Genomic DNA, 18,993 nt, shown 5'->3' on the forward strand with positions numbered 1-18,993 from the left:
CCATAATAAGCTGGTGATGTTCTGAGGCTTTTGAAGTTTTCTGGAAAGAAAATGCAAATACCACACCTACCTGGAAGAGTATTTTTCAAGAATAGACCCGAGGTTGAGCAGGTAGTCAGGGTCATAAACAATGACGTGTTCCGTGTTGTCAACGTTGATCTGCACAGTTGACATGATGGCATTTATGAATTCTGACCAGTTGAACGCCTGGAAAATCAATATGCATTATGATATGGTTCCATCATAAACAGTTTGTTTGCATGACACAGCTGCTCTGCCTTTAGTTTCCCTAATATTTGCACTACTTATAAACGGGGTCATTGTAATAATAGCTGGCCTGAGATCATTCATAGCTCTAGAAATGTTGTTAACATAGGGGGGTGTTTGGCAGAAAGGGTAGAGAAATTGCTTTGATTTCAAACTAGCACAATTTTGTTTTTAATTTTTAGAGTTTCTGTTCTGCCTATTACTTTAAAAAGTGTTGGTGATTGTTCCCTGCCCGTGTCTTTGGAAAGGTTTATTGGAAGAGGTAATGTCTTCCATCAGACAAGTGGAAGTAGCTGAGGAGAGCAGATGAGCTTCCAGTCACTGCAGGTCTGGGAGAGCAGCAGCAAACTCCAGGCTAATCTCGGGAGTAATTGCTGTTCTATCCTTAGACATTGCAACACTACCAGCTCCCATCAAGTGTCTTTTGAGCATTTTGGAATAAATTTAAATTAGTGCTGATCTGCAGCACCCCCCAGGCACTAATAATAACCAGAGCAATGCCACTCTGCGACAGGAGTTGTTGTTTTCTGACAGGATGACTGTAATGGTAACCAACTACACCTGTGGGAGACGGTGAATTATGAAACCAATTAAACCAGGCAGGAGGGAACTGTCAGAGAATTAAAGTCAATAAAACTGCAGTGAATATGAACAAGTGCCAGGAATAACAGTGCTTCATGGCACCTCACTGGCCTCACAAACCTCAATAAAATCATGAGGACAAAACCTGCCCGTGTTCAGTACGACGTCGTGCTCCTGGGGAGACAGAGCTGTGCTGGCAGAGCTTGGGCAGGCTCTCAGCTGCTCTCCGGTGCCGTGGGTTAAAGGCTGCCCTCACAAACAGCACGTGGCTCAGGCTGGGAGCAGAGCTGACCCATCCTGGGGAGCTGCAGTGGGAGGGATGTGCAGAGCTGCCCCATTTCATGGCCCCGGCAGCCCGGGCTCTTTGCTGCCTGCCCTGCGAGCAGCAATGACAGAGGCAATGCTGGGCAAACCGGATTCTTGTTCTGAATCTGCAGCTCTGGATAAACAGATGGGGCTGAGTATTCCCTAAACATCCCTGGGGCAGCTGGTGGCTGCAGGCTGGACTCAGTCCTGGGCCATGAACCCATGGGGACAAGGAACAGGATCACAGAACCACCGAGTGGTTTGGGTTGGGAGGGATCTGAAAGATCATCTATATCCAACCCCCTGCCATGGGCAGAGACACCTCCCACTGGAAATGGTTTTTTCCTTTGTACTTTTCCATCTTTTTATGTTGAGGCCGATGGGAAGATGTGCCTTCAGGAGAAGCAGTGGGTACAGAATGTGCATACAGTTCAGTGTCATCAGAAGAGCAAGAAAGACTGTGCCCATCAGGGATCCTGTTCAATTGCAAATATGTCTTTAACAGAAAAAAATCCAGGCTTCATTGTTTATTCCCATCAGTGATAAATTGAAGGTTAAATACCAGGTTATTGATCACTCACCTTACGATTGATTACCAGTGAGAAGTTCTTTTGGAGTTGTGCCAAGGTCATTTTGTTGTACAGCAGAAGTGGGTCATTTCTGTCTTCAGATTTTGTTGTTGCCTGTCAGAGTCAATCAGGAGAGAATCACTGCGTGTATTGAGTGAGCTCCCAGGAGTGTTGGTTCTGCTCAGGGTGCACTGCTGCCCTGTGTGCTCTTTGTGACCCACAGCCCCAGCTCACACAGCTCTGTGCTGCTCTGGGCACTGGCACTTTGCACTGCTGAGTTCAACATCTGCATCCACAGCAGCAGATTTCACCCTTTTAAAGCGCTTTGAAAAATCAGTTATGCCAAGCCTCCTTTTATCCTTCCCTTCCGCTTCCTCTTTCCAGTTCTATTGTGCATTCAGTGGGGTTTTTCTGTGTTTTATAAACAAACTCCCAAGAGCACAATGCCAGCTCTCTTCAGTCACACTGAGGCTGATGCTGAGTTTTGGATGAGAGGTTAAAATCCCTTTTAGGCAGTGGCAGCTCCCCCAGCACCAGCTGGACCCCACCACAGCAGGGACGCTGCAGGCATGAGCTCCTCTCATCCTGCTCTTCAAAGCCTTTCTTCAATTAATTCCCTTTTTGATAATAATTGCCCATCTCTGATCCAAGCCCAAAGGTGTGTTTCTCATGAAAATGAAGGAAATCCAAGTCAGATGGGTTTAGTTTACATAAATGGTTTTCCCAAGTATGAGACCTTACTATCAGTGTAACTTCAGAGATAGCTGAAGCCGTAAAATATGTATTCAGCCTGTCTCATGGTCATCCTCAGCTTCAGGTCCTGCTGCAATGGTTAATAATAAGCCATGGTTTGCTCATGAATGCCTTTGGTTTGCTCCATGCACATCCAAACCCTCGCTATTCCTCCAAAGTCAAATTCATGATACTATTTTTCCTTTGTTCTTCTCTTTTGAGGGAGAACAGTGTTTGGTAAAAAACGCCCTTGGAACAATCAGCATTGTGGAGCAGCTTGTGCAGCACAAACATGACTTTGTGCTCACAGCAGGCCAAGGGCTGGGAATCTGCTGCTCTGGGATCCAAACAGCCCGCAGGGAAACGGGACAAAGGGAGGAGAGGCCCCAACATCTCCCAAAACTCACGCTCTAAACCACATTAACCACATTAACCAGACCCCAGTCTGCCTCTCTCTGCTCTTGCAGGCCTTCTGTGAGCAGATCAGGATAAACATTCTGTTATTTGGAAAACAGCTGCCTCGAATACCTTCCCCTGCTCCTCCCAGGGCACAGCTGTTCCTTCAGGTGTGACAGGCTCTGTGCATTTCTGCTCCCACAGAACAGCAGCAGCAAGGAGGCTGAACACTCCCCGCACTGTCAGCTCTCTTAGGCATTGTGGAAAAGGTCAATTGTTTAAAGGATGGTTTAAAGAAGTTTTTCTTACATTGGCGATCTCTTTCTCCAGGTCCATAACTCTTCTCATTTGTGCAGAAATGTCACTCTCATTGACAGGAAGATTTCTTTCTTGTCGGATTAGTTTAGCTACAGAAATCATGAAATCAACATAGGCGGAACACGCCTGCAGGAAAAAACAGGAACAGTTTAAAGACAAAACTCTTCCAAGGAGAGCATACCTTGATTATCTTCAGGATTTCACCTTCATTTTTCTGAACTACAGTTCTCATTCCTTATTTGAACAGGTCAATTTTATCAGAATTACTGTTATGTCAACTAGAATTTAACTGTGAGCATTCCCTGATGGAGCACTGCTGGTAAGTGGAGCACTGCTGAACACTCCCAATGACTGCACTGTTTTCGGTTTTTAGAATGAGACATTTGTATGTCCATATTTAAACCATCACCCATGTTTTTTCTAGCCCACTTTAATTACAAGTTCCAAAAATACCATTTCCAAAGAGCTGTGTTCCCAGGAACGTAAACCAAGGGAATTGGCTTTGTGGGAAAAGCTCTCCCAGAAGCTGTGAGCCTCCCCCAGTGCTCCTTGGAACAGCTAGAACTCACATTGCTGTATGCAGAGTTAGGTGTACTACTGACAATTTATATGAAGTCTAACATTAAAGAGTTCAGCAATGGTAAGAATGTAAATACAGCAGCAAATTCTCTGAAATGCCACACAGCCAAATATCTTAAGGTGTCATTGTATTCTATGGAACCTCTGTTTTATTGTAATTCCATTATTATTTGTAATTCTAGTTCCTCATTGTTAAGTCACACTCATTTTTCTATCAACAGAAATGCTGTTTTCAATATTCCTTTACAAGGTAAAAAAAAACCCCAACAAACAAACATGCATAGTGCTGGATCAGCCATCAAATAACAAATCTTTTTTATGCAATGTAACCTACCAAAGCAGTGATTAAAGCTAGGATTAACAAGGTGTGCATGCCATCAGCTTTACTGATAGGAGTATTTTGGTACGTTCAGCTCCTGAGGCAGGGGACACACCTGTTTAACGAGAGCTGCAAGTGGGCAGCCATTCCCTGTGCCCCCCTGGGCCCCCTCCCTGCCAGGCTGTGCCCACTGGGGCTGTGCCCACTGGGGCTGCCAGCAGGGACAGCGACAGGGACAAGAACAGGGACAGGGACAAGAAAAGGGACAGGGACAGGGATGGGACAGGGACAGGGACAGGGCTCAGCAGCCCAAAAGGCTCCCAGTGCCAGTTAGAAGCAGGAGAGATCACTTCAGAAATAGAAAAGCCCATGAAACCACTGAGAGCTACAGCAAGTCAGTGCATACCAGCACTGTAAAAATGAAATTCAATATAGCTATTACCTCAAAGTTAACAGAGGTTTTTAGGTACCAATCAGTGACTTTATTTTTCTGCTAAGTGTGGCTCTGAAGTCAGGCAGCAAAGAACTAAGTCAGCTAATCTGGACTGTATAAATAGTCTCAGCAATTCCAGTGGAAGCCTAAGACATCGGAATCACTCGTGTGTGAGCAGAGCCATCCTGTATCTTACAGGAGAAAAAGATTTTACAATTATCTTATTGGCAGGTCCCAGCTGTGGCTGTGGGGTGGGCAGTGCTGCTGGGGCTCTGGAAGGGGCAGGGGGCAGAGATGGGTTTGCTGTGAGCAGCTCCTGGAGTGGAACAGCAGCAGAGGCAGGAGCAGGAGAGCAGGGCTGGCAGGGAACAGCCATGGCACGGAGCAGTGACACTGGGACACGGGGAGCCTGCTGCAGTGATAAAGCTGTTTTCCAACTGTATTTATTTCCTCCTCTCCTTTCCGGCAGTGCCCAGCTGACACTCAGGTAGGTCAGAGGACAGGAATTGTCCCTCAGAGCTGCAGTCAACACTCACATGGAAGGCACAGAGTGTGCAATGTGAGTCAGCTCCTAAAGGCCATCTCACATGGACCGGGCAGTTCAGATGGCAGTGATTGTCTTAATGAGCATGTGATCTGTAATTAAATGTAATCACCATTAACTGTTGGCACATCAGCAAAATACCTCCAAAGCCCAAATGGCCTGCACACTTTCTCATGCTCCTGCATTTAATTACACAGAAGGAATGTGGTTAATTAAAGGTCACTGTGGTAGCAGTTTCAGCTCCATGACTTCAGCACAGACAGCCTTCAGCTCTCAAGGACTTAGAGCACATCCAAGATTAGCAACAGGGATACAGTGTCAGCGCTAACAGGTTAATGAGACCCGCACAAGTAATGAGCAAACAAGAATTAAAGGAGACCATGTGGGGTTTCAGGTCTCTGAGCCATTTCTGGGCTATCACATCCTTCTGCTGCTGCGTTTGTGCTCAGCAATTGCTGCAGGAGACTGTGATCTTTTCAGATCTTTCATGCAGCAAAGTGTTGTCTCTTTGGTTCTGAATGTTCTGTGTTTCTTCCCAAGCCTGTTCCTGGTTGAAGTTCACCTGCAGCATTTGCCAGTGGGTCACAGCTCAGAGATGACCTCCTTTCTGCAGTGACACAACAGGGCATGGCCACTGGTGTTCTGCCTAAATACAGCCCTGGCTGTACTCAGGGGACAGCTCTCGATCCAGCTGTGAGGCTCTGTAACAAAGCTAAATTGTTCCGTGTTTATCTCCTTCCAAAAGGTCTCCGAAAGCCAAGGAGCTGCCTGGAGAACACAGGCTGCAGCAGGAGCACTGTGCCTGTGCGTGCCTCACCTCCTGGTATGCACCCGTGCACTCGTAGTAGTCCCGGGAGGGCAGCCCCAGCCCCGGCTGGTCGATCTGTAAATGCAGAGAGAAACAGAGAAATGCTCAAGGGGAGATGGCAGAGCCCTGCACTGTTCCTTGGTACCTGCAGGCGCTGAGGCTTCACTGGACAGATGATGTTCTGGCCACAGGGGCGTTCCTCTCTCACCCTGCTGCCCACCTTTTTTAATGGCCCACCTTTAACTATTTTCATTCTCGTTAAACTTTTTGTTTTTTCTTTCCAATTTTTTTCCTCTCCTGTTGCTGAGCACTGCAAGGCGGTGGCACCAGTGTCCAAACAGGTGACGCACAGGTGACAGAACAGCCCAGAGAGCAGCTGGGCAGCTCCTGCATCCCTGAACCCTGCTCGTGAGGCTCCATCCACCCCTGACAGGAGGGACCGGCCCGTGCTGCTCTCACTGCTCCATCCCAGCCGCCAGCAGCTCCTGCCCTGCTGATGTTCAGGTTTCAGAGATGACCTTCCTGTCTCTGCCACTCCTGTCTCCCTGGCAGTGACACTGTCTGAGCACACAGAACAAAGCTGTCGGCTCAGGGAGCTGTGGAACCCAGAGTCTCGGCTGAAAACCACACTAACTCACAAATTCACACAAAGTGTTCAGGTCAAATCCAGATCCCTGATGTTCCTCCTTGCTAACTTTTATGTCTGTGCGTCCAGTTGTTTGCTGCACTTCTGTGATCAGCAAGGCACCCAGGCAGACTTACGTGAATGATATGTGCTGTGGAATTTTTGTCGTCTGTGCCAACAAAAAAATTAATAAGGACTTTTTTTCCATATCTGGAGTTGAGCTGGGCAATAGCTGTCTCAGCTGTCCAAGCAGCACCTAAGCAAATGGAAGGTATAGTCAGTCTCTATTTTCAGTAAGCAATAAATTAAATAATTCAGGTATTTTAACTAAAAGGAAATAAGCACAGGTTATCTCACCATAGGAATCGTCCCAGTTAGTTGTTGCTACAGGCCACTCAGACACATTTGGCAATAAGCTGATTAGAGGACTTCCACCTCGGAGATCAATGGCAGCTTTTGGGAAAAATAAAATGAGTTACCATGACATTTTAAACCCCACAAATGTTATGTATTATAACATATATTATAATGAGTTCAGAAAAGTGAAGCTGAGAACAGTTTCCCCAGCAGCAGTTTGCTCTGATGTATGACTGTGATTTAACATTTAATGTAAAAATGTTCCTGTCACAAACAACATATGCAGATCCTTGAGACCATGACATTGAAGTACCATCTTTCATCTTCTCTCTCTGCAGATAGCTCGAAATAATAGTTTTGAAAAGTATTCATACTATTACAGAAACTATTTAAATATGGTTTAGGAAGCCCTGCAAACTTTTACTGCTCTTTGTTCTAGTGGCAGAGCCTGGTGTGCCAGGCAGCTTTCACTTCATCCCTGCTAGTTTCTACAAAAGAAGTTAACTCCCATTTAACGGAAAGGATTTGAGTTTATATATCTGCAGCAAAGTAGTAACTGAAGAGTTATCTGAAATACCTAAGGCACTAAAGCAGGAGGTACAACACCAGTGTTACTGCTCACATTCTGACTGCACTCATTTACAATCAGAATTGACACATTTCAGTTTTCACACAGGATATTATCTGAGAAATGGTGCACAGAGCGGGACACAGGCGCAGCTGCCTGTCTGCCCTTTGTGTGCTGCTGGGGTGTCTGCAGCCATGGCCTCAGGGGACACTTACTTTCATTGATGCAGGACCTGTAGAGGGTTTTGGCCTTCTGCACTGCTGGGATATCGTTGGTGCTGGGGGTGTCGAGGACATCTGGAACACACACAGAGAGTCATGGTCACTGCTGCTTTGTGCTGGTCACTGCTGCTCTGTCATGGTCATTGCTGCTCTGTCATGGTCACTCCTGCTTTGTGCTGGTCATTGCTGCTCTGTCATGGTCACTGCTGCTCTGTCATGGTCATTGCTGCTCTGTCATGGTCACTCCTGCTTTGTGCTGGTCATTGCTGCTCTGTCATGGTCACTCCTGCTCTGTCATGGTCACTGCTGCTCTGTCATGGTCACTGCTGCTTTGTGCTGGTCATTGCTGCTCTGTCATGGTCACTGCTGCTCTGCCATGGTCATTCCTGGTCTGCCATGGTCACTCCTGCTCTCTCATGGTCACTCTGCTCAGCCATGGTCACTCTGCTCTGTGCTGGTCATTGCTGCTCTGTCATGGTCACTGCTGCTCTGTCATGGTCATTGCTGCTCTGTCATGGTCACTCCTGCTTTGTGCTGGTCATTGCTGCTCTGTCATGGTCACTGCTGCTCTGCCATGGTCATTCCTGGTCTGCCATGGTCACTCCTGCTCTCTCATGGTCACTCTGCTCAGCCATGGTCACTCTGCTCTGTGCTGGTCATTCCTGCTCTGCCATGGTCATTGCTGCTCTGCCATGGTCACTCTGCTCTGTCATGGTCACTGCTGCTTTGTGCTGGTCATTGCTGCTCTGTCATGGTCACTGCTGCTCTGCCATGGTCATTCCTGGTCTGCCATGGTCACTCCTGCTCTGTGCTGGTCATTGCTGCTCTGTCATGGTCATTGCTGCTCTGTCATGGTCACTGCTGCTTTGTGCTGGTCATTGCTGCTGTGTGCTGGTCATTGCTGCTCTGTCATGGTCACTCTGCTCTGCCATGGTCACTCTGCTCCATGCAGGCTCAGGGGAGCAGGGCTGTGCCAGGAGGGCTCCGTGCCCAGCCCAGGGAGGCTCTGCCCTTCAGCAGAGGGGAAAGCTCTGCAGGTGAAGGGCCCTGCAGTGGCTGCAGTCTGTGCTGATGGAACGGAGCCAGTACCTAACTCTGTAGGGTCCCTGGGGGAAATACAAACTCTCTGACTCCTCAGGGACAGGTTTTAAACAGCCAGGCTATTGTGAGAAGACACAGCTGGCAAAACCAGGAGATGGGCAAAGTCAAAAAAAAAGGGATATTTAGCCTGGAGAGAATGGGTTGGAGAGTGTTACATGAGTACAGACTGCCTTCTTGGACTCTGTTATTCTCACCTGAGAAAAGGGATGGTGAAGAATGTGATACTGTTGATACGGCAGGTAGGGAAATAGCTTCCCTGCTCTTTGGGCTGTGTGATGGAACACAGATAGGCAGGGCACGGGCTGCCAGGGAGCAGCTTGCAGCATTTCAGCTGATGTGCACACAGACAGACCTCTCCCTCCTCCTCCTCCTCCTCCTCCTCCTCCTCCTCCTCCTGCCAGGTGCTGCCGCTGGGCAGGCTCAGGGTGGGGACTGCAGCTGGTCTGATCTGCAGATAGCAGCAAGGGCAGGTCTGCCCAGCCCTGCTCCAGGGTCACACACAGCAGCACACTCCCAGAGCCCTCAAACACTTTGGGGCACGTTTGTCCTGAGCCAAACACAAAAACCTGAAATATCTGGCAGTATTTAAAGCTTTGCTAGAAAACCACAACTTCTCGGGATAACACGGAAGGCAAAGCAGAAACTTTATTTAGTCCCCGAACTGCACTGACCTTTCAGAACAACTTCCAGCTCGTCTCTCAAAATGTCAAAGTTGCTGTAACGGGAGCTGGTCTCGGGGATGACGTTCCTCTTGAGCCACCCTCCGCACGCGTACTGGTAGAAGTCCTGGCAGGGCCTGGCGCTGGGGTCCATGTTCTCCAGGATCCTGGCAGCTGCGGCACACAGACACGCTTTGCACACACTTAGCACACGCTTAGCACACGCTTTGCACACACACTTTGCACCTCAGGAGGGAGGGCACAAATGTCTTCAGTCTAGAACAGGCTCGAGCGTACTGGGATGTTCTAGAGCAAGCAGAGTTCTCAGCAGTGAACAAGGAATTGCTGTTCCTGTGCTGACCACACTTCCACACTCTCCAGTCGGCTGTGTTTGCTGCTGGTGAACTGACAGATGTTCCTGCTCCCTGTGAGCGGTCACTCAGTTCTAAATAAAATGTAGGATGTTTCATTTACCCTTCATTTACCCTTCACTTAGCCTGCTCTGTACTGAAACGTGGTGAAAAGGGACATTAAAGCACAAGGCATAGCAGAGGTTAACTATCCACTGTAATGTAATTTTGGTAATTAAGTATGATTTAGACTCAACTAAATCCTGTCTATTTAAATCAAATACTGACTGTGTCGGAGTATCTCAGTTCTTGTCAGGAAAGGTTTTTCTGTTAATGCCTTCTGGAAGCTACACTCATTATTATAGCTGCTCCCCGTTTTTCTCTAGAGCTGATCCTGCCCCTTGCTACCCCTGTGGCTCCCTGGGGTGGCTTGTCCAAGACTGGCCGGTCACTGACCAGCCGTGACAGGGATTCTCAGTGAAATCCAATTCCTTGGTGACAGCCTCCCAGTTGCTGCCCATAAACCCCTGGGCTTCTCCCTGTGCCTGTTCCTATTCCACCCAGACTGCTTCTACCACCAGAGTGCCAGAACAGAGTCTGGCACGGAAAAGAGAGATCTGGGGAGTCAGGCAGGAGCTAGGGATACCTCTGAATTTCCCAGGATACTGAATATTCTTCCCGTTTTTCTGACATTATTTTTAGTAAATTATGAGGCTTGTGATTTCGAGTGTTCATTCCTGCACATGGGCAAGTCAAATATTTATAGTTATTTTTCCAGTGCTTTCAATATTTTCCATGTCTCTTGTGCTGGTGGAAATGCAGAGACAGCCTGTGGTGTTGGTGTTGGTTTGCCTGCCCCCATTTTTCTGCTGGCTCAGGAGTGTCACATCCTAGGCCAACACCTGATGGTTTTACAATGTTCCAGCGCCTGCAAGATGGAAATAGCCATGGACAGGTGCACTTTCAACCTCAGACTGCTTCTGTAGCACAAAACCCACTGTGGAAACGGATGAAAAGCCTCCTAGAGATGGTTTCCCTGCTGAGGTCGATGGCTTCAGGGTGACTTTGATTTGAAGGGACACGGGATCATGCCAACAGCCAGAGACTGGGAAATTCAGTCATGTTCTCACTAAGTGTGACACTTGCTGCAGCCCCAAGTGCTCTGGGATTGTGGAAGCCCTGGTGCTGGTTTCTGCCCTTTTTCCCCGTTTCAGTTAGGGGAAGGGGAGTGCTTTGGATGCTGCAGTTTATTCCTGTCCTAGCTCCACCTGTTTGCTGTGAAAGAGGAAGGCTGCAACTATCCCTGCCATCTCCTGTTTTAGGGTGTCCCTCTGGTCTCTCTGCAGGCTGGGCAGCACCTGAAGGGCATCCCTGTCCCCTGGGTGCCCTTGGCACGTGTCAGTCCAGCAGCACAGACCTTCCCAGCCAGGGTGGACACCCAGCCCTGCCAAACACTGACAGCAGGACAGACACATCTCCTGACACCAAGAAAATACAGCCCTTATCCACTGACTTGTCCTTTGGGGAAAACCTCACAACAGAAGCCAGGAGAAAGCCACATCTTGCTTAAATCTGAGAAATCATTAACAGTGTAATATCAAACCCGGCTTGAACTGCGCAGTCGGGTTGCTCTGCTTGGAGTCAGCACCTGGGTAATCCTCTGTGCCACACAGAAATTCTGTGCCACACAGAAATAATCATCTCCCATAGCCCTCCTGCTCCAAGGTCCAGCCCAGCCAGTATCAGCTATCCAATTTTATCAGAACCTAAAGCCTAAACCCTGCGAAAGTACCAGGAAGGGCTCAGCTGTGGGCACTGTGGTCTTTCATTTAGGGCTGCATGTGAAGCACATACAGTGAGTATGACTTGCAGAACGCTCTCCTCAAGAGTGCTGCTTGCACACCTGAGCCCCCAGATAGCCATTCATTATTTGGCTGATACCACAGATATATTATAATCAATTATGTTTAATTATGAATTAGTTATATATTATAATCGATTATGTTACGAATATTTTATTATTTTATCTCTGATCCAGGTGAATTTATATCTATACAAATACAGGTAATACCCAGTGTACTCTTCATCGGTGCTCAGTGCTGCTGTGACACACCAGTGTTGGGCTTTGTTCCTACTGTCACTTGTTTACTCTGGCACCAAGGATGTAGAGCTTCATATCAATTACTAGTAATGATTAATCTTACTGTAGTGCTCCTGATTGCCAGTTGTTGCTTTAATAGCTTACAAATAAAGAAATATGAGCTGGCAAAGCAACCAGTGACCTGGGGAGGATTCAGGAGCAAAACAATATGCTTACCTAGGTAAGAAACAGAGACCAAAAAAAACTGGGACCAAAATCCCAGCCTGTTCCATCAGGCTGTGTGCCTGAGCTCAGGGAAGTCATCAGAGTGTGTCAGCTTATCCAAAAAATGCTCAAATACACAAACTGCATTGGATCTTCCTGTGCCACACTGCAGTGGCCTCACAAATCCATGGCCAACAGTGCCATGCAGTTTCTGGCATTTACCCTGGGTATAACCACTGAATTCTCATTACATTTTTTCTTTGTCCATTATTTATTTTACTACATTTTTTTTTTCCTTCTGGTCATTTATTTGCAGGTCTTCTCTCAAAATGAACAATCAATTCTGTCAGTATCTTCACTTTATCCCTTCCAGTGGTTAAATGCTGTTAAAGCATTTAACAGAAGCGTAAAAGAGCAAAATTGCTCTGATCAATTACTTCAGGCACTTCTTGCTACATTGCGCCCCATTTCTCCAAACTTTTCCTGCTTTTCCTTTTGGGGTTCATTCACCATCCCATAGTCTGCCTGAACTCCCCTGCAGCAATGTGTATTCAGCTGAAAGCGAGCAGAGATTAAAACCAATCTGCTGGAGAACTGAATGGATCATTTTCCCCAACCACAGCATGAGCTTTCATGCTGGGAGAGGAACACCTTGGAAGCGAAGGGAACAGACAGTGACGGAAACAATAAACCTTACATAACCTGAAATGAACCCTGCGTGTGGCCCCTGCTGATGGCAATCTGCAATTCCTGGGATGAGGGGCTGCCCTGCAGGGCTGAGCTGCTGAAACAGGACCTGCAGCCCCAATAAACTGCCTTTCCTGCGCTGTTTCTGCTGCATCTGCAAGCCCGAAGGTGTCTGTGGATCAGCCCCTTTGGAGCCTCCATGGGGCTGCACCTGGGATCCCTTAACAGCTGCAATGGAGGAAGGATGAAGCAGCTTCCCAGACTATTACATGCAGGATTTTTGGACATGGAGGATGGCTCTGTAAGACTGACACTATCACAGCACGAGAGTTTACTTTTGCAGAACTATGCTAAGGAAACCATGTGGGGTGACAGACCCGCGCTTCCCTGTGCCATACCTGTCTGCAGTTAGATGGGAGAATTCCGTGGTAGCAACTTTGTTTAAAACCACATAAATTAATTTAAAACATATGCATTTTCATTCTTACCTGATTTGATACAGTCTGGTGTCTTGCAAATGCCATCTAAAAGAGAATACAGTCATATTCTTAATTATTTACTCAATGTCAATAAAATAAAATCTACTGTAGATATTTCCATTGACAGTCAACTTAATGGCACTGTACAGTAAGATAATATGAATGGACACCTTACAGTCAGTAAGGGAATATTTATAGGATCAGGCTCTAAAAATACCGTCATCTTCAACCCTTTAGGGTCATTCAGTGCTAGTCACTCATCATGTGGAATTTTTGTAGTCATCAGAGGAAAATGACCCATCAGTTGGAGGTGGGCAAAATACTATTTTTATAACAGAGAAGCAATTTAGAGAAAAATAGCTCAAGGACTGGAGAGAATGACAAAGCCAGTTTGGATTTAGCAATACTTTACAATGACAAAAGGATTTTCAAGGAATTATATGAAAATTCTGAGACATTCACTCTGAAGTCTTCTGAACAAAATACAGGATTCAGGAATATGAAAATATTTCCTTTTGAGACTTTGAAAATAAAACTTTCTTTTTCCCCCATAATGGTATTTTTCCAGTCCATAATTGAACTATACTTCAATAAAAAGCTTAAGTACAACTATTAAGTACTTCAAAATTTATAAAAAAACACTTCCATTCCAATTCCAATAGAAGGAAAAATTCTAGTTTGACCCTAGATGGAAGTTTTAGCTTCTCTGTATTATCTTTTCCAAAAATTACCAATGTATTTCCCCCGGAATGAAATTACTTTGCTCTGGCTACTGAAGCACAAAGCCTCTCAGGATGACTACACTCACTGAGAGTCCTTGCTGCAACAGTCTGAAAAAGGAAAAAAATAGGAACACAAAGGGAGCCCTGGAGTTTGGTTTTCTTCAGCAATGTTGTTCTTTGTTGGGATCGTTGCTTACTGAAGCATTAATTACAAACAGAAGTATTCCTAAGTCAGAACAAGCAGATGGTTTGTGTTTACCCCAACTTTGCAGGAACAAACGAATCCACCGAGTCCCAGTTGGAAAGAGGCGGTTTCGGAGTTTTTCCAGCAACAAGCCATGTGGATGCAGCTTTACATTTCAGCCAGCATCCCAAACCTCCCCCCTACCTGTACCTGTGCTCCCAGGTGCAGCAGCTTTGCATTTCAGCCATCCCAGCCCCTTTTCCCCTACCTGTACCTGTGCACCCAGGTACAGCAGCTTTACATTTCAGCCAGCATCCCAGCCTTTCCTCACTGCCTGTACCTGTGCTCCCAGGCACAGCAGCTTTGCATTTCATCCGTCTCAGCCCTTTCCCCTGGCTGTACCTGTGCTCCCAGACAGCCCCAGGTACAGCAGCTTTGCATTTCATCCATCCCAGCCCCTTTTCCCCTGCCTGTACCTCTGCTCCCAGGCAGCCAGCCATGTGCACAGCAGCTTTGCATTTCAGCCAGCATCCCAGTCCTTCCCCCTGCCTGTACCTGTGCTCCCAGGTACAGCAGCTTTACATTTCATCCATCCCAGCCCCTTTCCCCCCTGTGCTCCCAGGTACAGCCCCGTGCACTCACCGTCGTACGTGGCGTACAGGACGATCATGGTGACGGCCACGATGGCCAGCAGCAGCACCACCACAGCCAGCCCGATTTCCAGGCCACTCCATCCCAGCTTCTTCTTTGGTTTTGGAGTATTCATTTCAGTTATATCCATCTGGCTTTCTGACTTGCCCATAACCCAGTGTCTGGAATGGGAAAGGCAATATTCACTGAGCGCTTACCCTGAGTCACAGGCTCGAAACCGGCTCGTCAACTGCACACAACAAAGGTGTTTTCTAGGTGAGTTTTCCTGTTGTTGGTAATACTACGGGGCTGTCAGTCAGGAAATGAAGAATCCTGCCCTCTGCCAGGCCCGTGCACACTCACATACACAAACACACACTCACTCACACACACTCACACTCACGTACCACGCACTTTGTGTCATGGATGGAGAGCAGAAGAGTGGAGTTCCTTCACGTGGAGGAGCTTCCTTCACACCACACAGAAAAGGAAGGCCAGTGAACCAAAACCTATTTTTAAAATGTACCCATGGGGTTTAATCTTGTGTGAAGGTACAGGAGTTCACAAGCAGTAAAAAGCAAGTCTCTTTGCTTGAATAAAAATTAACTTAACCTGCCAATTACTTATCTAATGCCAAAGGTCAAAATATGCCATTGTGCTTCGCTGTCACTTCTAAAATATTATGTAAGCAGTTCTTGACTACAGCTTTACAGCTGGCTCTAAAAATAGAAAAAAAAAATCAGGCTGTGCTGGGAGCCTGTCAGACTCACACTGAAGACAGTGAGCGTTCACAGCAATGTTTAAGGAGCTGAGAGCAGGCTGTCTGTGGAGGATAGAGCGCTGCACTCGGGAGTCACGCAACGCCGCCGGCACAGCTCACGCTCCCTCGGGCAGCAGCTCTGGAGATTCTCCTGCTCTTCAGAGGGAGCTGGGACACCTTTGCAGTGCTCTGGGTCCTCTGGGCCCTCCCTTCACCTGCTCCCACTCACCCAGGGCCAGACCTCCCTCCACCAGCTGGGATTCCAATCCCTACACACACAGCAATGCATTTCTCGGTATTTCACAATGAAATCCCTTGCCAGCGTTTCCAGGGGCTCTTTACATCCACAGGCAGTGCACACCCTTTCCATTCAATGGGAAAAAATATGGGAGTTTCACTGGGATAAATAATGGGAACACTACATTCAGCAGACCCCTCACACAAAGGTCAGCCTTCCTTACACCCTCTCCCTCTCCCCATAAGTCAGTGAGGGACCATTCTCAGCCTCTGCATCCAGTCAAGTCTAAGACTCAGAACTTCATTATTTTAAACTGGCTTAGCTGTATTATTGCTGCCTTGTGTTCATCCCAACTCAAACTCTCCTCAAACTGCTGCAGTCTCTCTGATCTCCAGTCTCTGCTTTTCCACTGGACTCCTGCCTGATTATTTTCCTTAGTTTTCTGCCCGATTCACATTCCTTAGTTTCCAATAATCTCTTCCTTCCTCCGATGTCCACCTCCCCTAGAATGAGGCTCCTCTGCTGCAGAAACAGGTCCCTAAAGTGTATGTTTATTAATAAACTAAAGATGGCCAATATCCCACAGACGTAAGTAAGAGAGGCTTCTACAGATGTAAGTAAGAGAGGTTTCATGTTCCATGGGTTTGCCAACACCTATCTTGGTGGCTCACCGGACATTCTCACACTGTTCCTCTACATAAACGAGAGCACATTTTATTTCTGCATGCCTCATCTGCCGTTCTGTCACTGCTCCTGGGACATGAAGCTGCAGGAGGTGGCTGGCAGTGCCAGACTGCAGCTCTTCCATGGCTCAGGAGGATGAATCCTGAGGTCTGCCCAGCCTCTGTCTTTCTGCACTACAGGGACCAGCACAACTACTTTCACGTGCCTCATCAGCTGCTGTTTTTCTCTGAAGAACAGGATTTTTGGTCAAATGAGCCAGTGGTCTCTGAGGTGCACGACTGAAATCCCACTGAAACGTGCAAAAGAGTGAGAAAACTGGCCTCCATTAACTGTGGGCTAGGAGTTCATAGGTAATAAAAAAGCAAATTAACCATTATCCCCTTCCCACTTTCAGTCATATTAAGCAGCAAAAGAGAAGTTATTTATATGGACTGAATAGTGCCCAGTCTCCGGAATGCTCTGAGCACTTGGAGCCCCACCGAAGCAATGATGCTTATCTCCTGACTCTGGCGGTGACTTTGAGCACTGAAAATACAGTTCCGTAGAGCAGCAGGAAACGCTGCACCTTTCATGTGCAAATATGTTCTTTGCAGTCATCTACGTTTTCCAAGCGAGCTAATCTTTCCGTTCCTGCAGGAGAGCTCCTCGCGTCTAAAGGCATCAGACTAATTTTTACTTCTAGTTATTTGGAGAGTTGAATCCATTTGCATTAACGACCACCAGGTAGAAGCTGCTTTATGGGCTACTGCAAGCACAGCGAAACTGTAGGAATAATTTAAGCACATACAAGCCTCGGTATTCTGGTTTTCTTACACTTCTCTGGTGCTTTTGTGATCCCCTCTGCTCTGCCTGCTAAAGCTTAGACACCACAGAGAGCTGAAGATGTTTCTAGTGATGCTGATCTAGATGGCACAAGGAGTTAATGAATGCATTAGCTTTTGGTTTTGGGATGGGTTAGTTAAAATCGGTTTGTGGCTTACTTGGCTCCCAGCGTCGCCTCCACAGAAAATGTAGCACATCACGGGAATACTTCACTGTGTTTTCATTAACTTGTGCAGCCTGTCCCGTGCCAGCCGGGCAGTGCCAGGGGGCATCGCCGAGCAGCCTGCGGGGGCTGCTGCTCTTGCGCCGCACGGAGCCCGGCACAGCCCTGGAACCGGGCACATCCCCAGAGCTGGGCACATCCCCGGAGCCGGGCACAGCCCCAGAGCTGGGCACAGCCCCGGAGCCCGGCACAGCCCTGGAGCCGGGCACATCCCCAGAGCTGGGCACAGCCCCGGAGCCGGGCACATCCCCAGAGCTGGGCACAGCCCCGGAGCCGGGCACATCCCCAGAGCTGGGCACATCCCCAGAGCTGGGCACAGCCCCGGAGCTGGGCACATCCCCAGAGCTGGGCACAGCCCCGGAGCCGGGCACAGCCCCAGAGCTGGGCACAGCCCCAGAGCTGGGCACAGCCCCGGAGCTGGGCACATCCCCAGAGCTGGGCACAGCCCCGGAGCCGGGCACAGCCCCGGAGCCGGGCACAGCCCCAGAGCTGGGCACAGCCCCGGAGCCGGGCACATCCCCGGAGCCGGGCACAGCCCCGGAGCCGGGCACAGCCCCAGAGCTGGGCACAGCCCCGGAGCCCGGCACAGCCCCGGAGCCTGGCAGAGCCCCGGGGCCGAGCATATCCCCGGAGCCCGGCACAGCCCCAGAGCTGGGCACATCCCCGGAGCCCGGCACAGCCCCGGAGCCCGGCAGAGCCCCGGAGCAGGGAACAATCCCGGAGCCCGGCACATCCCGGGAGTCGGGCATAGCTCTGGAGCCCGGCACAGCCCCGGAGCCCGGCACAGCCCTGGAGCTCTGCACATCCCCGGAGCTCTGCACATCCCCGGAGCAAGGCACAGCCCGGATCCCGGCACAGTCCCGGAGCCGGCCACAGCTCCGGTGCTCGGCATAGCCCCGTAACCCTGCACATCCCCGGAGCTCTGCACATCCCCAGAGCTTTGCGCACCCCCGGAGCTCTGCACATCCCCAGAGCCCTCGGAGCGCGGCTCCGGCCCCCGGGGAGGCGCCTAAGGCCGGGCCGGGCCGCCCTGGGCGGGGAGGGCGCTCGGCGGAGCCGCAGCCGCTGCCCGGGCCGGTCCCGGCCCCCCGAGGGTGGCCCGGGGCGCTGCTCCCGGGGCGCGACCCCCGGCCGAGCCCGGCCCCAGCCCCAGCGTCCCGGCTCGGGGAGCGCCGCTGCCCGCTGCCAGCTCCCGGCTCGCGGAGCCCCGTCCGTCCGTCCGTCCGTCCGTCGGTCCGTGCGTGCCGCCCCGCTCCCGCAGCCCCGTCCCGCGCTCAACTCACCCGCTGCTGCTCGCAGGGCTCCGGCCGCGGGGACGCCTCGCACATCCCCGGGCGGCGCCGGGCGGAGGCGGCGGGGACGGCCCGAGCCGGCGGGTCCGCGCCCGCGGGGCCCGCGGGGAGGCGGCGCCGGCTGGGGCTGGGGCTGGGGCTGGGGCTGGGGCTGGGGCTCAGGCTCAGGCTCAGGCTCGGGCTGGGGCTCAGGCTCGGGCTGGCTCTCAGGCTCGGGCTGCCGCTCCCGCTCG

At 49.6% G+C, this 18,993-nt stretch overlaps 1 protein-coding gene across 1 annotated transcript in view; it reads right to left on the bottom strand.

Annotated features, from left to right (window-relative positions):
* Positions 1-14,913, bottom strand: part of MME (membrane metalloendopeptidase) — a 29,069-nt gene extending 14,156 nt beyond the window's left edge. The window contains exons 1-10 of the mRNA XM_054282838.1: positions 14,754-14,913; positions 13,215-13,250; positions 9,397-9,558; positions 7,619-7,699; positions 6,836-6,931; positions 6,616-6,734; positions 5,863-5,928; positions 3,162-3,296; positions 1,737-1,838; positions 71-207 (exon numbers count right to left, since the gene is read on the bottom strand). Coding sequence (XP_054138813.1) covers positions 71-207; positions 1,737-1,838; positions 3,162-3,296; positions 5,863-5,928; positions 6,616-6,734; positions 6,836-6,931; positions 7,619-7,699; positions 9,397-9,558; positions 13,215-13,250; positions 14,754-14,913 — 1,094 coding nt within the window. The remainder of the gene's footprint in view (positions 1-70; positions 208-1,736; positions 1,839-3,161; positions 3,297-5,862; positions 5,929-6,615; positions 6,735-6,835; positions 6,932-7,618; positions 7,700-9,396; positions 9,559-13,214; positions 13,251-14,753) is intronic.
* Positions 14,914-18,993: the final 4,080 nt, after the last annotated feature.

This window comes from Melozone crissalis, unplaced genomic scaffold (assembly GCF_028551555.1).
Source record: "Melozone crissalis strain CALT ecotype California unplaced genomic scaffold, PUWL_Pcris_2 ptg000034l_1, whole genome shotgun sequence".
Taxonomy (NCBI): Eukaryota; Metazoa; Chordata; class Aves; order Passeriformes; family Passerellidae; genus Melozone; species Melozone crissalis.